Source organism: Lagenorhynchus albirostris, chromosome 7 (assembly GCF_949774975.1).
Source record: "Lagenorhynchus albirostris chromosome 7, mLagAlb1.1, whole genome shotgun sequence".
NCBI lineage: Eukaryota > Metazoa > Chordata > Mammalia > Artiodactyla > Delphinidae > Lagenorhynchus > Lagenorhynchus albirostris.
In genome coordinates this window covers 2329551-2347532 of record NC_083101.1, presented here as the reverse complement: position 1 = coordinate 2347532, position 17982 = coordinate 2329551, and the positions used below count along the sequence as shown (strand labels likewise).

The 17982-nt window shown below is 60.9% G+C and overlaps 1 protein-coding gene and 1 long non-coding RNA gene across 4 annotated transcripts; both read left to right on the top strand.

Moving 5' to 3' along the window:
• Nucleotides 1-428: 428 nt before the first annotated feature.
• Nucleotides 429-8369, top strand: LOC132523229 (uncharacterized). Its single transcript, XR_009541435.1, has 3 exons — nt 429-611; nt 1617-1755; nt 8222-8369. It is a non-coding gene; the product is annotated as an uncharacterized LOC132523229 (long non-coding RNA).
• An 878-nt stretch (nt 8370-9247) lies between these two features.
• On the top strand, nt 9248-16642 carry SLC2A6 (solute carrier family 2 member 6). Of its 3 annotated transcripts, none has more exons than XM_060153847.1 (10): nt 9248-9412; nt 9962-10124; nt 11081-11320; nt 11956-12055; nt 12686-12897; nt 13321-13473; nt 14102-14210; nt 14466-14651; nt 14869-15014; nt 15870-16642. In XM_060153847.1, exons 1-10 carry the CDS (start codon nt 9321-9323, stop codon nt 16023-16025), a joined length of 1557 nt encoding a protein of 518 aa, XP_060009830.1. In that variant the 5' UTR covers nt 9248-9320; the 3' UTR covers nt 16026-16642. The 3 variants fall into 3 exon arrangements, with proteins under 3 accessions (XP_060009830.1, XP_060009831.1, XP_060009832.1); XM_060153848.1 differs by having other exon boundaries at nt 9249-9412; nt 11114-11320; XM_060153849.1 differs by lacking the exon at nt 9962-10124 and having other exon boundaries at nt 9304-9412; nt 11114-11320.
• Nucleotides 16643-17982: the final 1340 nt, after the last annotated feature.

Here is a 17982-nt window from a genome sequence, read left to right as displayed (position 1 = left end):
GAAATAACCGGGGAGAGGTTTCCTGGGCCACCTGCAGCCCGGGGGCCTCTGTGTGGGCTCTGAGCCTGACCCTGCTGCCACCGCTGCCTGGCGGCCCAGACAGTGGGGACGGGGGGGTGGAGGGACGCTGGAGGGACGCGGGGGAGCGGCCAGGACAGAGCGAGGCTGTCGCTTACACGCTGCAAACCGGGAACTTCCGGAACAAGTTCCCGGTTTTCGGTCCAGCCATCCGAAAAAATGTAATGTCATACTTGAGCGAGAGAAGTAGCTGCTGTGCCGCTTAGCGGCCCAGAAATAGTTGGCTGAGTCCCGGGAGAGGGTGTTGGCCAAGGCGGTTAAAAGGCAGAAACGCCAGGCTGGCCGGGCGGAGCTCACCCCCAGCCCCACCCCCTGCAGGCCTGGCCAGTCCCGGCAGCAGGGGAGGGGTGTGAACCCCACAGTGGTTAGAACCAGGGTCACTGCGCATCTGCCCGGGGCGGGGGGACCTGGGTCTGACCCTTCCCGGCACAGAGGCCGGAGCGGGGAGGAACCCACTTCACCCCGTCAGATCAGACCCCAGCCCACATCACGGGACCCAAGGAGGGGCTGACGGCCGGCACGGGGACTGACTGGTGAGCCTCACCCTGCCCTTTTTCTGTTGCCTTGGTGTGTCCCAAGCAGGACCCACCTGTACATGTGGCGTGCGTGGCCGAGACCCCGAGAAGGTCCCCAGAAGTGTCTGCCGGGGGGAGTCTGGCCAGGTCTTTGGTGAGAAGGAGACCAGAGGGGTCCAGCCAGGGCTGGGCTCTCGGCACCGGCTGCCCCACATCCTAAAGAAGGCTGGCGGGGCTTCCCTGGTGGCGCAGTGGTTGAGAGTCCGCCTGCCAATGCAGGGGACACGGGCTCGTGCCCTGGTCCGGGAGGATCCCACATGCCACGGAGCGGCTGGGCCCGTGAGCCATAGCCGCTGAGCCTGCATGTCCGGAGCCTGTTGCTCCGCAACGGGAGAGGCCACAACAGTGAGAGGCCCGCGTACAGAATAAAGAAGGCTGGCTATGCCCTCCCTCTGCCCACCTGTCCACCTGCTGTCTGTGCCGGTCCCTTCTCCTTGGGAGGGGGAGGGGGCTTCCACCTGTCACCTCATTCCCGTCTCTTTAACCATCACCTTGCGGAGGACACAGGGCGGGAGCAGGCCCCATGGTGCCAAGGCTGCACTTGGTCTTGGACGAGGGCCCTGGGGGTGCCCGCCTCCCACTGGGAAGTTAGGCCGGGCTGTCCTTGTCTCCTCGTCCTTCTCCTCCCAAGAGGCACCTGGATGCCCCTGAGGACTAGTCCCCGGTGGCCCTCTCAGGGCCGAGGGGTGAGGATGCCTAGCTCTGAAGCGCACCCACGAGCCCCCCCACTTCAGGCTCCAGGCCACTTAATCCCCGGGTGAGAAGGGGGTTGATGGCCTGTATCAGTTAGGAGTGCACGAGGCTGCAACACACGGAAAACCAGCTCTCACAACAAGGCGTCCAGGCTCCACATCACCAAAGAACGAGCTCCCGCTTCATCCCTGCCCACCGTCCTAGCCTGGGCTCCCACCTCCCGGGTGCAAGAGTGCTGCTGCCTCACCAGGCAACATGACTGAACTCCAGGCAGGAAGAAGCGGGTAGGACCCGAAGCCTCGCTCATCAGGAAGGTGGTCCTCCCTGGACACTCCTGTCTACACCCTTGGCCAGAACGGACTCACGTGGGCACCCAGCTGCAGGGCGTCTGGAGGACCTGTGTGTTTAGGTAAGCACGTTGCCCCCCCAAACACAACTGGGGCCCTTTTAGGAAGGAGGCAGAAAGGAGTAGAGGTGGCAGTGTGGCCCCACCCCACTGCAGACTGATGAGGAAATGGCTCAGGCAGCGGGACTCTTCCAAGGCCGCACAGCTGGGCAGAGCCGGAAAGGGAGGAAACGATGGGAAAACCTCTTTCCCCAAAGGAGAAGCCTCCCTGCCCCCGGGGCCACTTGAACCCTGACTTGTAAACACCCAGGAGCCCGTGCCCAGGCTGGGAGGAAAGAGGCCAGTTCCACTCCATCCCCAGGCTCCTATAGGGAGGCCACATGGATGAAACACACGTGCACACACGTGCACGCACAACAACTGCATGTATACACACACGTGCACGCAATACAACGGCATGTATACACACACGTACATGCACGCATGCAAATACAGATGTTCACAGGGTACGCAGAGTCGCACACACACCCCGGCACACGGGGGCACACGGGGGCACACACAGGCGCGTGTACGGAGATGGCCACACGTGCATGTGCGCGTACACACGCGGTGCACGTGTTTGCAGCACGTGGGCACACATGTGTGCGTGCAGACATGCATGTACACATACGCACCAACACATATACACACTCGCACACGAGCTGCTGGCTCCCGGCCACTCACTGCCGATGGGCTCAAGGAGCAGGCTGCCAGCCCCACGCCAGGACCCTCTCTGGCTTGCCCACCCCAGGCCCAGCCCATCCTGTCACCCTTGGCGACGTCCAGCCCACCAAAAGCCCAGACTTTCCTAACTCAGGCCTCTGGCTGCCCCAGCACCCCTGGAAGAGGGGGGAGACAGGGCAGGAAAAACCCCAAATGGAGCCACAGTGTTTATAAAACAGGTCGCTGAATTACACAGAACGATATTTCCCTCGCCGGTGCAATTCCTTCCTGGACCAGCTTCACACAGATGCCCGTGCTGGCCTCAAGCGCTACAGAGGGGGCTCGGCAGCCTGGGAGAACCACAGGGGCTGGGCCAGATGCAGTGCGGGGCTGCTGGAACCGCGACGGAAGCCACACGCATTTTCTTGGGCGCTGGACAAAGATACAAACAAGGGGCCGCACACATCTGCCCTCACCCCGTGTCGGGCAGTGGGCAAGGCTGAGGCCTCGGGCGAGGCCCAGAGGGGCTTCTCCTCCCTTCCCTGCTCCCCGGAGGACACAGGATATCCCCTCGGGAGGGTTCTTGATAAGCATTTGTCCAGTGGACCCGGGAGGGTTCTTGATAAGCGTTTGTCCAGTGGACCCTGGAGGATCCTGGGGCCTCCAGCCCTGACCTGAAGATCTCCACGACCCTCCCAGCCTCAGAAAAGCACATCTTCCTTTGTCAAGGTCCAAGAAGGGGCCACTGCGGGGCAGGAAGGCTCCGGTGACCCTGGGCAGACCACCCCCTCCCCGCCCCCGCGCCTTTGTTCAGAGTTCTCCCCCACCCCCTCCGCCTTCGGCCTGATGCTTTTTTGGTAAGGAGATTATAGATACGGAAATAGAGGGAAAGAAGATAACTAGCAAATGGTAAAAGAAGTTTTCTCCACGTAATCCGATTTGTGCTTATCCACAATCTCAAAATTAAAAAAATAAAACAAACACCTTCACTTCCTCTGCCCTGAAGGGAACGCCAAAGGGATGGTGTAGTTCTGACTTTAGCCACCAGGTGGCGGCCAAGACCAGCGCATCCCGTCTCTGACTGGCCTCAGCCCTGGGGAGGGTGCGAGGCTTCCTCCAAGGGTTTTCTGGGTTCCAGGAGGAGGAAGAGGGACGGACACAAAGGGAGACTGTGTGCTGCGGAGGTGACCACAGAATGCCTGCTTACTGGGGGGCCCTCCCGACGATGCCCCGAAGTAGGTATTGCCATCCTCCTTTGATGACTGGGAAACCGAGGTTTGGAATGGAGAAGGGCCTTGTCCACCATCACGTGGCCCAGCATGGGCAGAGCCTGGGCTGGAGCTCTCGTCCCCCGACTCGTTCTGATTCATTCCACCAATACCCAGAGGTCACCTGGCTTTATTTGCAACACTCAGGATGGCGGTACAAGGATGGGGACCCCGCCACACCCCGCAGCCAGCCAGGACGGGACGGTTTTGAGGCCCATCTGCCTGGGCGCTCTCGGCTGCCCCAGGCCCTTAGCCCACCTTCTGTGGCCGCCCCCAGACGTGAGGCTCCAGCAGCGACTTTCTGCTGCAGAGTCCAGGGCTCATCGGGGTTCCTGCCCTCCAGTGGGAGGGAGTTGGGGGCCTTCTAGGGTCCCACTGGGGCTGCCACGGGCGAGGGCCGAGCGGCTGGCCACAGGATTTGGCCTAGGGTGTGGCTGGGGGGGCCAGGGATACCCACACCCCCTGCTTGGGAGCCCACATTAGCAAAAACCTCGGAGGGCCCTGTCCCATACCAGCCAGGCCGAGAACAAGAGGAACAACAGAACCAGAGCCGCAGCCAGGGTCAGGGAGGGCACCAGGTCCGAGTCCTCGGGGCCAGGGATGGCATCAGCCGCGGCATGGTGGGGGGGGGGTGGCGGTTGCACCAGACAGCTGGGTGTCAGAGACCTTCTCACCGGGGGGCCCTGGCTGGCCCATCTGTGAGGCGGAGGTGAGCGACAGGACTCTGTTTGGGAAGGGCCCACCACCCACCTCTCCCTCGGGAAGCCCCCCAGACACAGCAGGAGCCAGGGGCCAAGAGGTGCCCCAGAGGTGACCCTGGGCAGTGACTCCCTGAGCCTTGATTTTTTCCTCTGTGAAATGGAGATGCCAAAGACCACCCTGGGAGGATAAGGACCAGATGAGACAGCCCCTGGGCCGCTGGCGTTCCCTCCAACCTCCTCACCTTCTCCCTTGAGATGACAGGGGCTGGAAGTCAGGACCTTTCCCCCTGCGCCAGGGGGTCTGGAATGCAGCTAGGCTAGTTTCTGGGGCAGTTGAAAGCCAGCAGCCTCGCCTGGAGGGACTAGAACTGCGGGAGGATTTGTATCAAGGCTACCAGCTGCTCTCTGCCCACACGGCAGCTAAGGAAGTGGGCACCAGGTTACATCTATCTTACAGATGAGAAAAATGAGGCTCAGTAAAGGAAGTGGCTCCCGAGAAGGCCCAGAGCTTGGCAGGGAGGGTCCTGGCAGCCTGAGACCCTATTCTCGGGCTCCTCTTCCGTACAGGGACAGAGTGTGGACTAGGTCACTTAAGCTCCAATGCCCTAGACCAGCCAGCAAGGTCCAGGAGACAGGGATTGGCCTCTGCCCAGCCCCTTCCCAACCCCAACCCCGGCAGTTCTCAGGACATTTACCTTCCAGCCATTGGGGCTCCCATGTCCTGGAAGAGGGCTGCCCCGGAGCTGCCAGACTCCCCAGGGACAGACACCAGTGAGTGGCAGCCTGAATGGATCAACTAGGGGCTCTTTCCGCTAAAGCAGCCACCCCCTCTGGGGCTTCCCCCAAGGAGTGGCCGGAGCTGCGAGGCGGGGAAGTGAGGGCCCCAGCCCCCGCGTGGGTGTGTCCAGGGCTTTCCAGGGCCCAGCAGAAACAGGTTCCTCAACTCCCAGACCTGGGCTTCCTGCTGCCGCTTAGCTTCCGCATGGGACCTGGGGGAGGCTAAGGAAGACGGGCAGGCTGTAAATTCAAGCCAGCAAGGGGTCTCCTGGCATTGGATGTGTGCCCATGCTATGCCAGGCGCCGGGTGGGAGGGAGGGGGGGATAGTCCCACCCCACCCCCAGAGGCCAGGTTCCAGAGCAGCCCATCTGGGGCTGACCCAGATGAGAGTGGGCAGGAGAGAAGATAGGAGGGTTCAGAGGCCTGAGGACCACAGAAATGATCTTTGCTGCAGGAAATTATCCCTTAAGGGCAAAGATGTTCATCACACTGCTAATTTTAAAAGCAAAAAGGTGTGAAATAACCTTAATGCCCATGACAGAAGATTCATGAGCAAATCCAGGTTCGTCCACTCAAGAACCTTAAAAAGCCGGCAAGACAGGATTATGAACAAGGAGAGTCATACCAGCTTTATTCTTTTAGCCCCAAACTGAAAATAACCTGTCCAGGATAGTTAAATTGACACAAGACAGATTAACAGGAGGAAAAAAAAACCAAATTGAATTTCCTACATGCCGAGGTCTCATAGATATGGGCCCCAAAGAAATGACCAAAGCAGGCAGCTTTTATGCTTTTTAGACAAAGAAACAACAAATTTGTGAAGAACTGACAAGACAAAGAAACTTAGGTTTGGGTACTCATTAGCGAAGAAACTAGGCAGAGTTTGTTACACAGCCTTCTTGCCTGGAATTCCCCATCTCTGGTGATAAGGATGTCTCTCTACCTCCTGGTGCAGGAAGGGTATATTCCACATGGGAGATTTATTTTCTGCTTTCAGGGGGACAGAGAGGAGGGTCAGAGTGCCCTTCTTGCCTCCACTGTTTCTCAAGTAACTTTAATTCAGCATAATCAGTCTGCCCCTTTGGCATATTTGGGGGTGGCTTGCCCCGAGCTTCGTGAAACCCAACCACCCATCAAAGGATGGAACTTAACACACACAGCAACAAAAAGAGAACAAGCCACTAGAAAACACAGCACGGATGAAACTCGTAGATGTACTGAGTAAAAGAAGCCAGAAAAAAGCACTTAATATATGGTTCTCTTTCTATGAAACTCTAGGAAAGATTAATGTACAGTCACAGAAAGATGGTTAGTGGTTTCTTAGGGATGGAGGAGGAGTATTGACTGGGAAGGGGCACCAATATACTTCTTGGAGGATGGAAATGTTCTACGCCTTGATTGGGGGGCCACTGCGTGATACAGCTGTCAACACTCATCAGTCTACACACTTAAAATGGGTTCATTTTACTGTGTGTAGACTGTCCCTCAATAAAGCTGACTTTAAAGGAAAAAAAAAAGCCAGAAACAAGAGCAGGATTCCATTCAAGAGGTTCAAGGGCGGGAAAATCTAATCCACAATGACAGAAATCAGAGCGACGGGACCTCAGGAGGGTGGGCATGACTGGGAAGGAATACTTGGGATTTTCTGGGGGTGATCAGAAGCTTCTTTCTTGATCTGAGCCGTGACTCCTGGGTGCGCACAGAATTTGATTCATTGAGCTGCACCTTTAAGATGTTACGGAGCTCAGGTCTGGCTGCTCGAAGCTTGAAAGCCAATACTCAAGAAACAGGTGTTGGTAGGAAAGGAGAGGTTGCTTCATACAGGATGCCAGCAACCCGGGGGGAGAAGGCAGACTTGTGTGTCCAAAAGCCAACTCCCCCTGCCAATCAGAGCATTTAAAGGGGAGTTTCGGGGGTGTACAGGCAAAGGGAAGGGTCTACATGCAGAAACAGCACAGTCAGCTCCAACAATCATCTTGAAATTGGTCTTGCGGTCGGCTCATCAGTGTCTTGTTTTAAGCACAGCTTAATCTCCAGTTCCAGGGCTGGTTTGTGCCCATTTCTTTGAGGCCAGTTCTTGGAATAGAGATGGAGCAGTTTATGTCATGGCTACAGTGTGGTCTTCATGGAGTTAACCCTTTCCACCGAGTGGGGGTTTCAGTATTGGCAAAACAGCTCAAAGGGTATGACTCAGAATATTATCTATAGCCTTTGAGGAGGAACTAAAAGTCCTTGACTTTGTTTAATGACGAAACACTATTATTTTGTCCTGTTTGCTTTTCTTTGCTTCTGCATTTTTTCACTTCTCTGATTAAATTTACTCTATGGATAAAGTTTTCCTACAGACAAAAGGCAGGCGGAGGACACGGAGGGGGCAGTCTGTCCTGGGAAGGCCCCACGGGGTCCGGCTCGGTTTTGACGTGTTACATCTCAATTTTCAAAATACGGTCACGAGGACGATGCAACATTACAGCAAGAGTCACCACTTATTGGGTGTGCCTGAGTCCAAGGACTATACCCTTGACGGCAAACAAATGCTTAAAACACAGTGTGAAGTGGTCACACAGTCAGATGCACACTCGATGGGCAAACACACAAAACAGACACATGCAGAAACGAGAGGAAGGAAAGACACTAAGATTCCAGCAGGGTGAGGCTGTTGGCAATGGATGTGGCCTTCCCACGTCTCTGTTTTCTCTATTCTAATATATGTGGTTACATTTTGATGATTATAAAAGAGAACTGTAACAACTTTTTTAAACACTTTGCTATTTTGAGAGCTAAAACTTGGAAATAACCCAAATGTTCAACGACAAAGAATCGGTTGTAAAATATATGTGGCACATCCACTCAGCAGAACAGGGTCTGATTCAGCCTCCTCCATCTGAAAAAGTCCAAAGGGAGAGCTGGAACTAGTGATTCCGTTTTGTTGTTTTTGTTGTGTGGTGTGTGTGTGTGTGGTTTGCGTTTTTGTTTGGTCGGTTGGGTTTTTTGTGGGTGGCGGTGGTGTTTTGTTTTAAGAATGGGCTTCCAGGGCCTCCCTGGTGGCGCAGTGGTTGAGAATCTGCCTGCCAATGCAGGGGACACGGGTTCGAGTCCTGGTCTGGGAAGATCCCACATGCCGCAGAGCAACTAGGCCCGTGAGCCACAACTACTGAGCCTGCGCGTCTGGAGCCTGTGCTCCACAACCGGAGAGGCCGTGACAGTGAGAGGCCCGCACACCGCGATGAAGAGTGGCCCCTGCTCGCCGCAATTGGAGAAAGCCCTCGCACAGAAACGAAGACCCAACGCAGCCAAAAATAAAAAAAAAAAAAAAGAATGGGCTTCCAGGGAATTTTCAGGTTCTTTCTTATTTTTAAGTGCTATCTTATTACCTGGATGATTGGCTACAAGCCCAAGTCACTCCTGCAATCAGAAATGGGGAAAATCCAAGTCTCGCCCACTGGAATCGCCACCCCCTCCTCCCTCTGCCTTCACTCCACACACCTTCGGCTGCGGCTGTCCCAGATACTCGCGAACCTGATTTCACCGCGTCAAGGGGACAGCAGTGACTCAGAAACGCGATGTGGCAGGGAGAGAGGGCGTCGAGCGCAAGGCGGAGCACACAGCCTTCGTCTCCACAAGTGTTCGCTGTGTGACCTTTGCGCGTCACGGCCCCTCTCTGGGCTTCAGCTTCCTCCTGCTTATAGCAACTGGGCCCCGGGGTGGGACGCACTCTGCGCCCCAGGGCTGGTACCCAGCTTGGACCCAGACGCGGACACAGACGAATGGGGAAGGGCTCTGCCTCCAGGCCCTGCATGACTTTCAAGCGGCTCCCTCCGTGCGGGTTCCCATCCGCTAAGCGAGCCCCGGGGCCTCCAGGGGCGCACGAGGGGCCTGCCGCGTCCAGGGAAAACCCTGCCGCCCCGTCCGGGCTCCTCCGCCCTACACCCGAGTCGGCTACAGGGTAAAGCCCGGCCGCCCCACCCCAGCGCCGCACCCCGCATCCTCAGCATCCGCACCACTCGTGGCCGCCTCATTGGCCGGCGCCCGCTCTGCAGGGCCGCCCCGCAACCAATCGCGGTCATGGGGGCGGAGCTGCGGGCTCAGCCGGATGCTCCCAGCAGCTGCGGCCGGACGCGCCTCTGGCCGGAGCTGCCCCTGCCCCTCGGCGGCGCACCCCGACAGGAGAAGCCGGCCATGCAGGAGCCGCTGCTGGGAGCCGAGGGCCCGGACTATGACACCTTCCCCGAGAAGCCGCCCCCGTCACCAAGGGAGACGACGCGGGTCGGGTGAGAGCCTCTAGGCATAGGGTCTGCGGGTGGAGGCTAGGGATGGCCCTGGTATCCTCCAGTGGGCAGCTGGCTCCCATCTTGGGCCTCCACTGACTGTCGGTGAGTGGCCACCAAGGGGCCATCTGGTTCCCTCCTGCCCCAGACACACTAGTCCTATTTAAGGAGCCGGTCCTCCTGAGTACAGTGCCCAGCCCCCAATTGGCAGAGACAGGGCGACTGAGACCCAGAGGGGGCGAGGGGCTTGCCTAAAGTCACACAGTAAGCCTTGAACGGCAAAGCTGGGGGCAGACACCGAGCCTCCTCTGTGGGAACAGTGCTCTGCACCTGCGTCTCAGCCACAGCAGTGGGCTGCAAGGGCTGTCCTCATGCCCTGGGGGTTTCCCAAGGGAGCTGGTGCTCAGGCCTGGGAGGTGCCAGCCTGACCAGCTCTTGACCCAGCCGTCCCCAGCACGGCGCTCTGAGCGGGTAGCCACCGTGCTCAGGACAGGCAGCAGTTAGGCGAGGAGGGACTCAGATTCTGACTGCTCTGCACCCCCCACGCACCAGGGCCCTGCAGAACAAGAGGGTGTTCCTAGCTACCTTCGCTGCTGTGCTGGGCAACTTCAGCTTCGGGTATGCCCTGGTCTACACGTCCCCTGTCATCCCAGCCCTGGAGCACTCCTTGGACCCAAACCTGAGTCTGACCAAAACCCAGGCATCCTGGTTCGGGGTAAGAGCCATGCTCTGAGCTGGAGGGGGGGCAGGGCAGGGACGCACTGAGCTCCGTCCCAAGCTAGGAACCCCCCAAAGGTCAGCCTTGGGACCCCCTCCAGGGCCCTGGTCTGCCCCCCCACACACCCACTCCAGGGTGGGGTGGGTGAAGCGAGGCCAGATAATGGCTGTGAAATAAAAGGAGGAAGTGAAAGCTGATGGAGAAGGGAAGGAGCAGGTGGGGAGGTGTCCCTTAAGGCCTCCACCCAGTGGGGCTGAGGGCTCCCCAGATCCCCCCACCCAGAGCTGGGCTGTCGTAGCAGAGAGGACACCTCCCTGGAGGAGGGGTGGCAGGAGAATCAGCTACTAATGGAAAAAGCACTGCTGGGGCACAGAGGGTCCCAGGATAGATGGTGGGCATGTAAGTAGGAAGAGCACAGGCCCCAGGAGTCCCAAGATTCTAGAATAGCAATCTCAGCGGCCTCCGATTTACAACCACAACACGTTAGCTAAGATGATAATACCCAGTGCAGACTGCATACCTAGTGTGTGCCGGGCCTGTGCTAGGCACCTGCCACGAGAGCCGGTTTACTCCAGGGCCAACCCTATGAGGGGGGTGCTACCGCTGTCCCCATAATGCAGCTGAAGAAACTGAGGCTCAGATAGGCTGAGCACCGTGCCCAGGTCACTGACCGGATCCAACCTAGTCCACTCGACAGGGAATCCGAGAACCCCCAAATCTTAAAATCCCAAGGGCTTCAAGTCACAGAGTTCTCCTGCCTGCTCTATCACAGTGCTAGACATTTAAACATCAGGCTGGACAGAGCCACTGCAGACAGCTGTTGTGGCATCCCTAACAAACAGCTGTCCACATGCTGCTTGTACCCCTCTGGAGACAGGAGGCTCACTACCATCCAGGGCCCTAGTCCGGCAGCCCAGGCTCCTGGGACAGCCTGGAAAAGCAGCTGTCTCTAGGCTCTGACGGGGCCCTGCACCCTTTCCCCGCAGTCCGTGTTCACCTTGGGTGCGGCGGCCGGGGGCCTCAGCGCCATGGTGCTCAACGACCTCCTGGGCCGGAAGCTGAGCATCATGTTCTCGGCTGTGCCCTCGGCGGCCGGCTATGCGCTCATGGCGGGCGCCCACGGCCTCTGGATGTTGCTCCTGGGGAGGACGCTGACGGGCTTCGCTGGGGGACTCACAGCCGCCTGCATCCCGGTAAGGCCAGGACTGCCCACCCCGGTCCTCTCACTGCCTCACCATCAGCTGAGGCCTCCTGGCCTCGGAGCCCCCTGGTCAACAGGGATGTGTTTGCCAGGGAGCCTCAGCTCAGCCCCACCAGGGCAGCTAATTTGGGGGGAATCTGACACCAGTCCCAAGCCGCCCCCAGCTCTGGACTCCCCAAACTTCCTGTCCTGAGTCCTGACACATTGCTCAATCAGAGAAAATCCACATTGAGCAACGCAACAAGAAAGGGAAGGGAAGTCCCTGCCCTGCACCCTTCCTGGGACCCCCTCGTCATACCCACCATTCCACACACCCACTCGGGGGCTGGGCAAGCCCGGCATGGGACGAAGGCCCCTGAAGGAGCAGAGGCCAGAGTCCGGGTGCCCTCAGGCCTCCCAATTCCCAGCCTCACGCCCCCACGTCAGAGCTGAGCGCTTCTGCCCACTTGGCAGGGCGACTGAGGCCCAAGGGACACCACGCCGTGAGTCACGATGCGGAGGAGAACCCCGCTGGAAGCCCCCGCTCCCTGCTCCCCACGGCTCACCAGGCCACCTGTGCTACCTCAGCCGGGCCCGGGCACCTGTGTTCTCAGCGGAGGCCGGGGTGGGGGGGGATGTGTCTTGCAGGTGTACGTGTCTGAGATTGCTCCCGCAGGCGTCCGTGGGGCCCTGGGCGCCACACCCCAGCTCATGGCCGTGTTCGGATCACTGTCTCTCTACGCCCTTGGCAAGTATCACCCACAGGCGCTCTAGGCGCCTCCCCCGTGTGCAGGCCGGGGGGTGATGGGGTGCCGCTGAGCAGCCGGGGGTGGGAAGGGATGAACGTGCCCCCAGACGGATCCCATGCTGGGAGGCCAGAGGCATAGCTGCCTTCATGCTGTGTGCCTCCGGGCAATTCCCTGCGCCTCTCTGGTCACGAGGTCCCACCCCTAACTGGGCAGGGAGGGCTTCTCTTGGGCTGGCAGCCTTTAAACTGTCTTTTGACAGCAGAATGTTTTCTGTCAAATAGTCTTAGGTGGGAAGACCACAGAGAAAAGTGATCAGAGTGCAGCCAGCTGAGGTGGGGTGGGGGTTTGGCGGTAGAGGCCCCAGGACCTTGCTGCTCAGGCTACTCCTCCATCACCTTGCCGTGGCCCTTGAGACCCTCCAAGGACCTGGGCCCTGTGCCAGGGGCCAGGCAGTCCCTGTGGCCCCTCTTGATTGAGACCGCAGAGGCCTGGAGCAACCAGGGTAGGCTTCCTGTAGGAGGTGGCCCGGGGACTCACACCTGAGGGCAAATGAGGCTGCTCAGAGGCCCCGGTGGGAGGGGTTCTGGGCCCAGCGCAGCCGCAGCTCCTCACCCGCTCCTTGTGCCCAGGCCTGCTGCTGCCGTGGCGCTGGCTGGCCGTGGCCGGGGAGGGGCCCGTGCTTGTCATGATTCTGCTGCTCAGCTTCATGCCCAACTCACCTCGCTTCCTGCTCTCGAGGGGCAGGGACTCGGAGGCGCTGCAGGCCCTGGCCTGGCTGCGAGGGGCTGACGCTGACATCCGCTGGGAGTTCGAGCAGATCCAGGACAACGTCCGGAGACAGGTGTGGGAGGCGTGGGCGCCTACAGCACTGTGGGGCTGTGGCCATTCACTAGGCCATCACAAGCCTCAGTGGCTTTTCCTGGAGAACAGGGATAAGAGCAGTTCCCACCTCTAGGAACAAGGGGTGGGGGGGTGCGACGTCGTGGCCCCTGGCCCAGGGCACATGTGCCGTGCGGTGGATGCCTGGGGGCCCGGCGATACTGACAAGCAGGAGTCTGCCTTGGCCCACCCACTGATCCAAGAGCCTGGGTCCACGCAGGGGTCCCCGGGCCTGTCCCCAGAGCCAGGGTCGCCTCCGTGCTGGGGATCTTCCCTGGAGGAGGGAAGAGGGGAGCCTCCTACCCAGCTCCATGCAGCCCAGGGCAGGTTGGTGCCCGCCGGAGGGGCGGGCACAGCGCCCTCAGCGGCAGCCTCGTGCCTCCAGAGCGGCCACCTGTCGTGGGCCGAGGCCCGGGACCCCCACATGTACCGCCCCATCGTCATCGCCTTGCTGATGCGCTTCCTGCAGCAACTGACGGGCATCACGCCCATCCTCGTCTACCTGCAGTCCATCTTCGACAGCACTGCCGTCCTGCTGGTAAGGGCCCGGCCCCACACCACCCGCTCTGCCCCCAGATCCGGGGAGGGCATCCCCGCGGAGCATCTGCTCTGTGCCGGGGTCTGGGGTGCACGCACACGCGCAGACACCAGCGTCTCTTAACTGTTTCTGGGCCAACCACCTGTTCTCAGAGGAATGTTTGTAAACGAAGCTTGCATGTTTTAAAATAAGGTAGAATTACAAGGAAAACCAGTTCTATAGAAGCATAGACCCCCCGGGAGCCACAGACCCCAGGTTCAGAGCATCTGCCACCCACTGAGGAAGTACCTCCCCTCCAAACCTCAGCTTCCTCCTCTGCGAAGCCAGCATGGCCTCATCCACCCTTCCTGGGGCTCAGAGGGAGATGAGGTCTGAAGATGAGCGACAGCACGGTTCCACAAGTTGTTGTTATGCCTGGAGCCGGTGCCAGCCCTGGGCTCGGTGGTGGGCACAGCAGTTGCGCCCCTGCCTGCAAAGGCCCCACGGGCCGGGCTGGGTGACCAGCGAAACCGCCTGGCACAAAGCAGCTGAGCCTGGGGCCGGTCCCTGCAGAGCCTTGGCGGGGGCGGTGGGGCGGGGAGGAGCAGCAGGCTGGGGTCCCTCAGGCCCGGGGGCTTCCTCCTTGCAGCCCCCTGAGGATGACGCAGCCGTCGTGGGAGCTGTGCGGCTCCTGTCCGTGCTGATTGCCGCCCTCGCCATGGACCTGGCCGGCCGCAAGGCCCTGCTCTTTGTCTCGGGTGAGCACAGCCTGCCCACCTGCGCTCATTCGCTCCTTCAGCAACTGTCACGTGTCCTGCCAGCCCTCGCGGTGGGAGCGCCAGGGGCCTGGGTCAGCTGACGGTGACACACATGCTAGGTGTGGCGGGAGCCCAAACGCGGGCTAGGTGGGAGCGGGCTGCCCTGCAGGGGACTGGGCCACACGGGGCACAGGGCGCTGAGGGGTGCTGGCTCAGAGGGTCCCGGCCCCCCGAGGGCCACCTGTCTGTCCACAGCGGCCAGCATGTTTGCTGCCAACCTGACGCTGGGGCTGTACGTCCATTTCGGTCCGAAGCCTCTGACCCCCAACAGCACCATGGGCCTGGAGAGTGTGCCCCTGGGAGGCACAGAGCAGCCCCTGGCCACGCCCACCAGCTACCTCACCCTGGTGCCCCTGCTGGCCACCATGCTCTTCATCATGGGTAGGTGTGGCCGTGCTGTGCGGGGTCTGGGGACGGGGCTGTCTTGGGTGTGAGGTGCAGGGACGCGCCGGTGTTGTGGGCGGTGTCACTGCCGTCTCAGAGGTTGGGGAGCCGTCCCCTCAGCAGCTCCAGGGAGACACGAGAGGCCTTCTTCCCCGCGCCCCCCGCCCCCCACCGACAAATGGGCTCTGAGCCCGCCCCTCCCCGCTTCCGGCAGGCTACGCCATGGGCTGGGGGCCCATCACCTGGCTCCTCATGTCTGAGATCCTGCCCCTGCGGGCCCGCGGCGTGGCCTCGGGGCTCTGCGTGCTCGTCAGCTGGCTCACCGCCTTTGCCCTCACCAAGTCCTTCCTGCTGGTGGTGGTGAGTGCTCTGCCCCGGGGACCTGGGGCCTCTCTGGCCGGTGCCGAGGGCCGTGCTGAGGCTTCTCCGCGTGTCCCCTCAGCCTTAGCACACACCCCCTTCACACGGAGGCCAAGGGCCGTCAAGTGACAACATCCATTTCAGCAAACAGACTCGGCTCAGGGAACTGTTGGGAGAAGTCAGGTGACTGACCTCCCAGGCCAGGGTGGGACCCAAGTCCAGACAGCCACACCCGCCTGCCCTGTCACCCTCCGGGGTATCTGGGCCTCTGTCTGGGTGGGCAGTTTGGGTCTCTCAGTCGAATGCTTCCCCATCCCCTTCCCCTTCACCCAGCCTCTTGGTTCAAACCCCCAGCAGGCCCTGAACCCAACCACAACCTCCAGGTTCCAGCTCCCAGCTCCCAAGTGGGAGAATCTGATGGGGACAGCTTGGATGGGGCCTCGCCTGGTGCAGTCAGTGGGTCAGGGCAGGGTTGGGGGCGCCCCGAGCAGGTCAGCCACGCTGTGGTGGCAGGCCTGCTGCAAGCGGGCATGTGGGACAGCTGAAAATGAGAGGTGGGCACTGGGACCAAGGAGAGAGGCCGGTGTCTGGGGCAGGGTGGGCTCCGGCTGGGAGAAGTCAGTCCTGGGCCCAGCACAGAGGAAGGCTGCCTGCACCCCTCAAGGACTCGAATGCCCTGCTGAGGCACCTGGATTTCACGCTGGAGACGGTGGGGAACCTGGGGGTGGTCCAAGCAGGGGAACGAGATGAAGGCCTGCCCCCCAGGCTGGCTGATGCCTGCAGGGCCACAAGCTGGTGCTGGGGCGAAGGGCCTTTAGTGCTCCCCTGTGACCCGGAGCCCCTCTTCTCCCCCAGAACGCCTTCGGCCTGCAGGCGCCTTTCTTCTTCTTTGCCGCCGTGTGTTCCGTGAACCTGGCCTTCACCGGCTGCTGTGTGCCCGAGACCAAGGGCCGGTCGCTGGAGCAGATCGAGTCCTTCTTCCGCAGCGGGAGGAGGTCCTTCCTACGCTAGGGCGGGGCCCCCACCGTTGAGGGCCAAACCACTGGGTGGTGGAGCGTGTCGGGGCCCCAAACCTGCACCCCGCGTCCAGGAGGCGGTGTCAACCCGCCGCCAGCCAGGGCACAGGAGGACCGGCCAGAGGCCTCACGGCACGGCACACGCACCAGCTCTGGGCAGGCAGCACCCCGCCCAGCCTCGGCCCTGGCTCAGGTGGCCCCAGTGTCACCCACTCATCGGCCAGACCCACTGACGGAGAGGGCAGCCACGTGGCCCCGGGGCCAAGGCCTTTTTGGGCGACCTCGGGCCTAGTGCTCACTCACGCGTGGAGGGCCACGCCGAGGACACACAGGGCTGCTGGCGGTGGAGCGGCTCCGCACAGGACGTCGGCCCTCCTCCTGCTCTGATCACCTGGCGGCCATTGAGCCTCTTGGCTTTGGGGACCAAGACAGAAACCTGGGCCTGTGAGGCCTATGGACACCGCACGGACCGTCCTGGACCCCCAAAGGCCAGGACCCAGCGTGGACACTCCCTCCTACACCCACCCGCCTTCTGGGAACAGGAAGCGCTCGAGTTCAAGCTGTGTTCACCCTATTTATACAAATAAATCGGGCCACGGCCCAGGAGAGGAAGGAGTGGGGTTTACTCCAGGTGGGGGAGCTCCCCCAGCAGCCAGGCTGGACCCAAATTCTCAGCCGAGGTCGCCAGGGCCTGCTGCCCCAGGCCACCTCTCTACGGCCCCAAGCTGCCCACAGCCAGGCAGAAGGAAGAGGCGAGGGCCGTGGGCCCCCGGCCTTGGGGTTCCAGCCCCTCCTAGCTGTGCGAGCTCAGCCAAGCCACCGTCCTTGCCTGAGATGCTGGGAGCAGGCCGGCACAGGGCCAGCAGCATAGGGGACCTCGATACCGTGGCAGTTACTCCCGGGGCTGGCCCCTGCTCAGCCGGTGTAGGGTCGGGGCATCCCTACCGCTTACTTAGTGTCCCGGAGGGAGACGGTAACAGGCGGACCACGCGGGAGACCATACAAACCGCTACCAGGCTTTATTGCTCAAAATGCAAGCCAAACACTGAGAGTAAACAAGGACCAGGAGAGGACAGAGCCCAGGGCCGCAGAGGAGGGAGAGGGCCCTGGCGGCCCCGCCCTTCCACCACCCGGCAAGGTGGGACCCGCCCCCCGACTGGGAGACAGGATCGCAGCTCCAGGGCTGCTCGGCTACACGCATTCGGAACCTCGTCAAGTGACCTGCCCACTCTGGCCTGTGACTGAGGGGTTGGAGGGCCCACCCAACTTCCTCACAGGGCAGAAGCGCAAGCTTCCTCAACACACAGCCAGCCCTTCTCCTCCTGCAGCAAGAAGACCCCCACCAGCAAGGCCCCGGAGGCAGGGGTAGGAGTGACCCCAGAGTCCCACTTCCTGGGTAAGAATGAACCAGGAGGGGCAGGCAGGGCCCTTGCTCCTCCTGGGAGGTAGACAGGCCTCATTCACGGCACACGCAGGAGAGAGACACACACAAACACACACACACACGCACGCACACACCCTGCTGGCCTGGAGAGACCTACAGCCCACAGCCCTTTGAACCCAGTGCTGGCCTGAGGAAATTGGTCCTGGAGGACCCCTGAAGGCACGTGTCGGGCTCCCTGCACAGCTGCTGGGGGACGCTGCTGTGCCCGGGACAGTGCCTGCCCTCCCAGCCTCAAACACTAACAAACCCCAGAGATGAAAAGTCCCTCTGGGAAGCAAAGACCGGGGCGCAGCCCTGGGGCTGGATCCACAGAGCAGGAGCTGGCCCCTGGGCTCTGGGCGCCCAGAGCAGGCCCAGCCTGGGGTCCCGGGAGGGGCAGGAGCTGAGCCCCAGGCCACCCGGGCGGGCCAGGCCTGTCACACACGCCAATGGCTGAAACCAGTCCAGCAACCAGAGCGGCCGGTGGGCAGGGCGGAAGGAAGGGACGGCACACGGAGGGAGGCTGGGG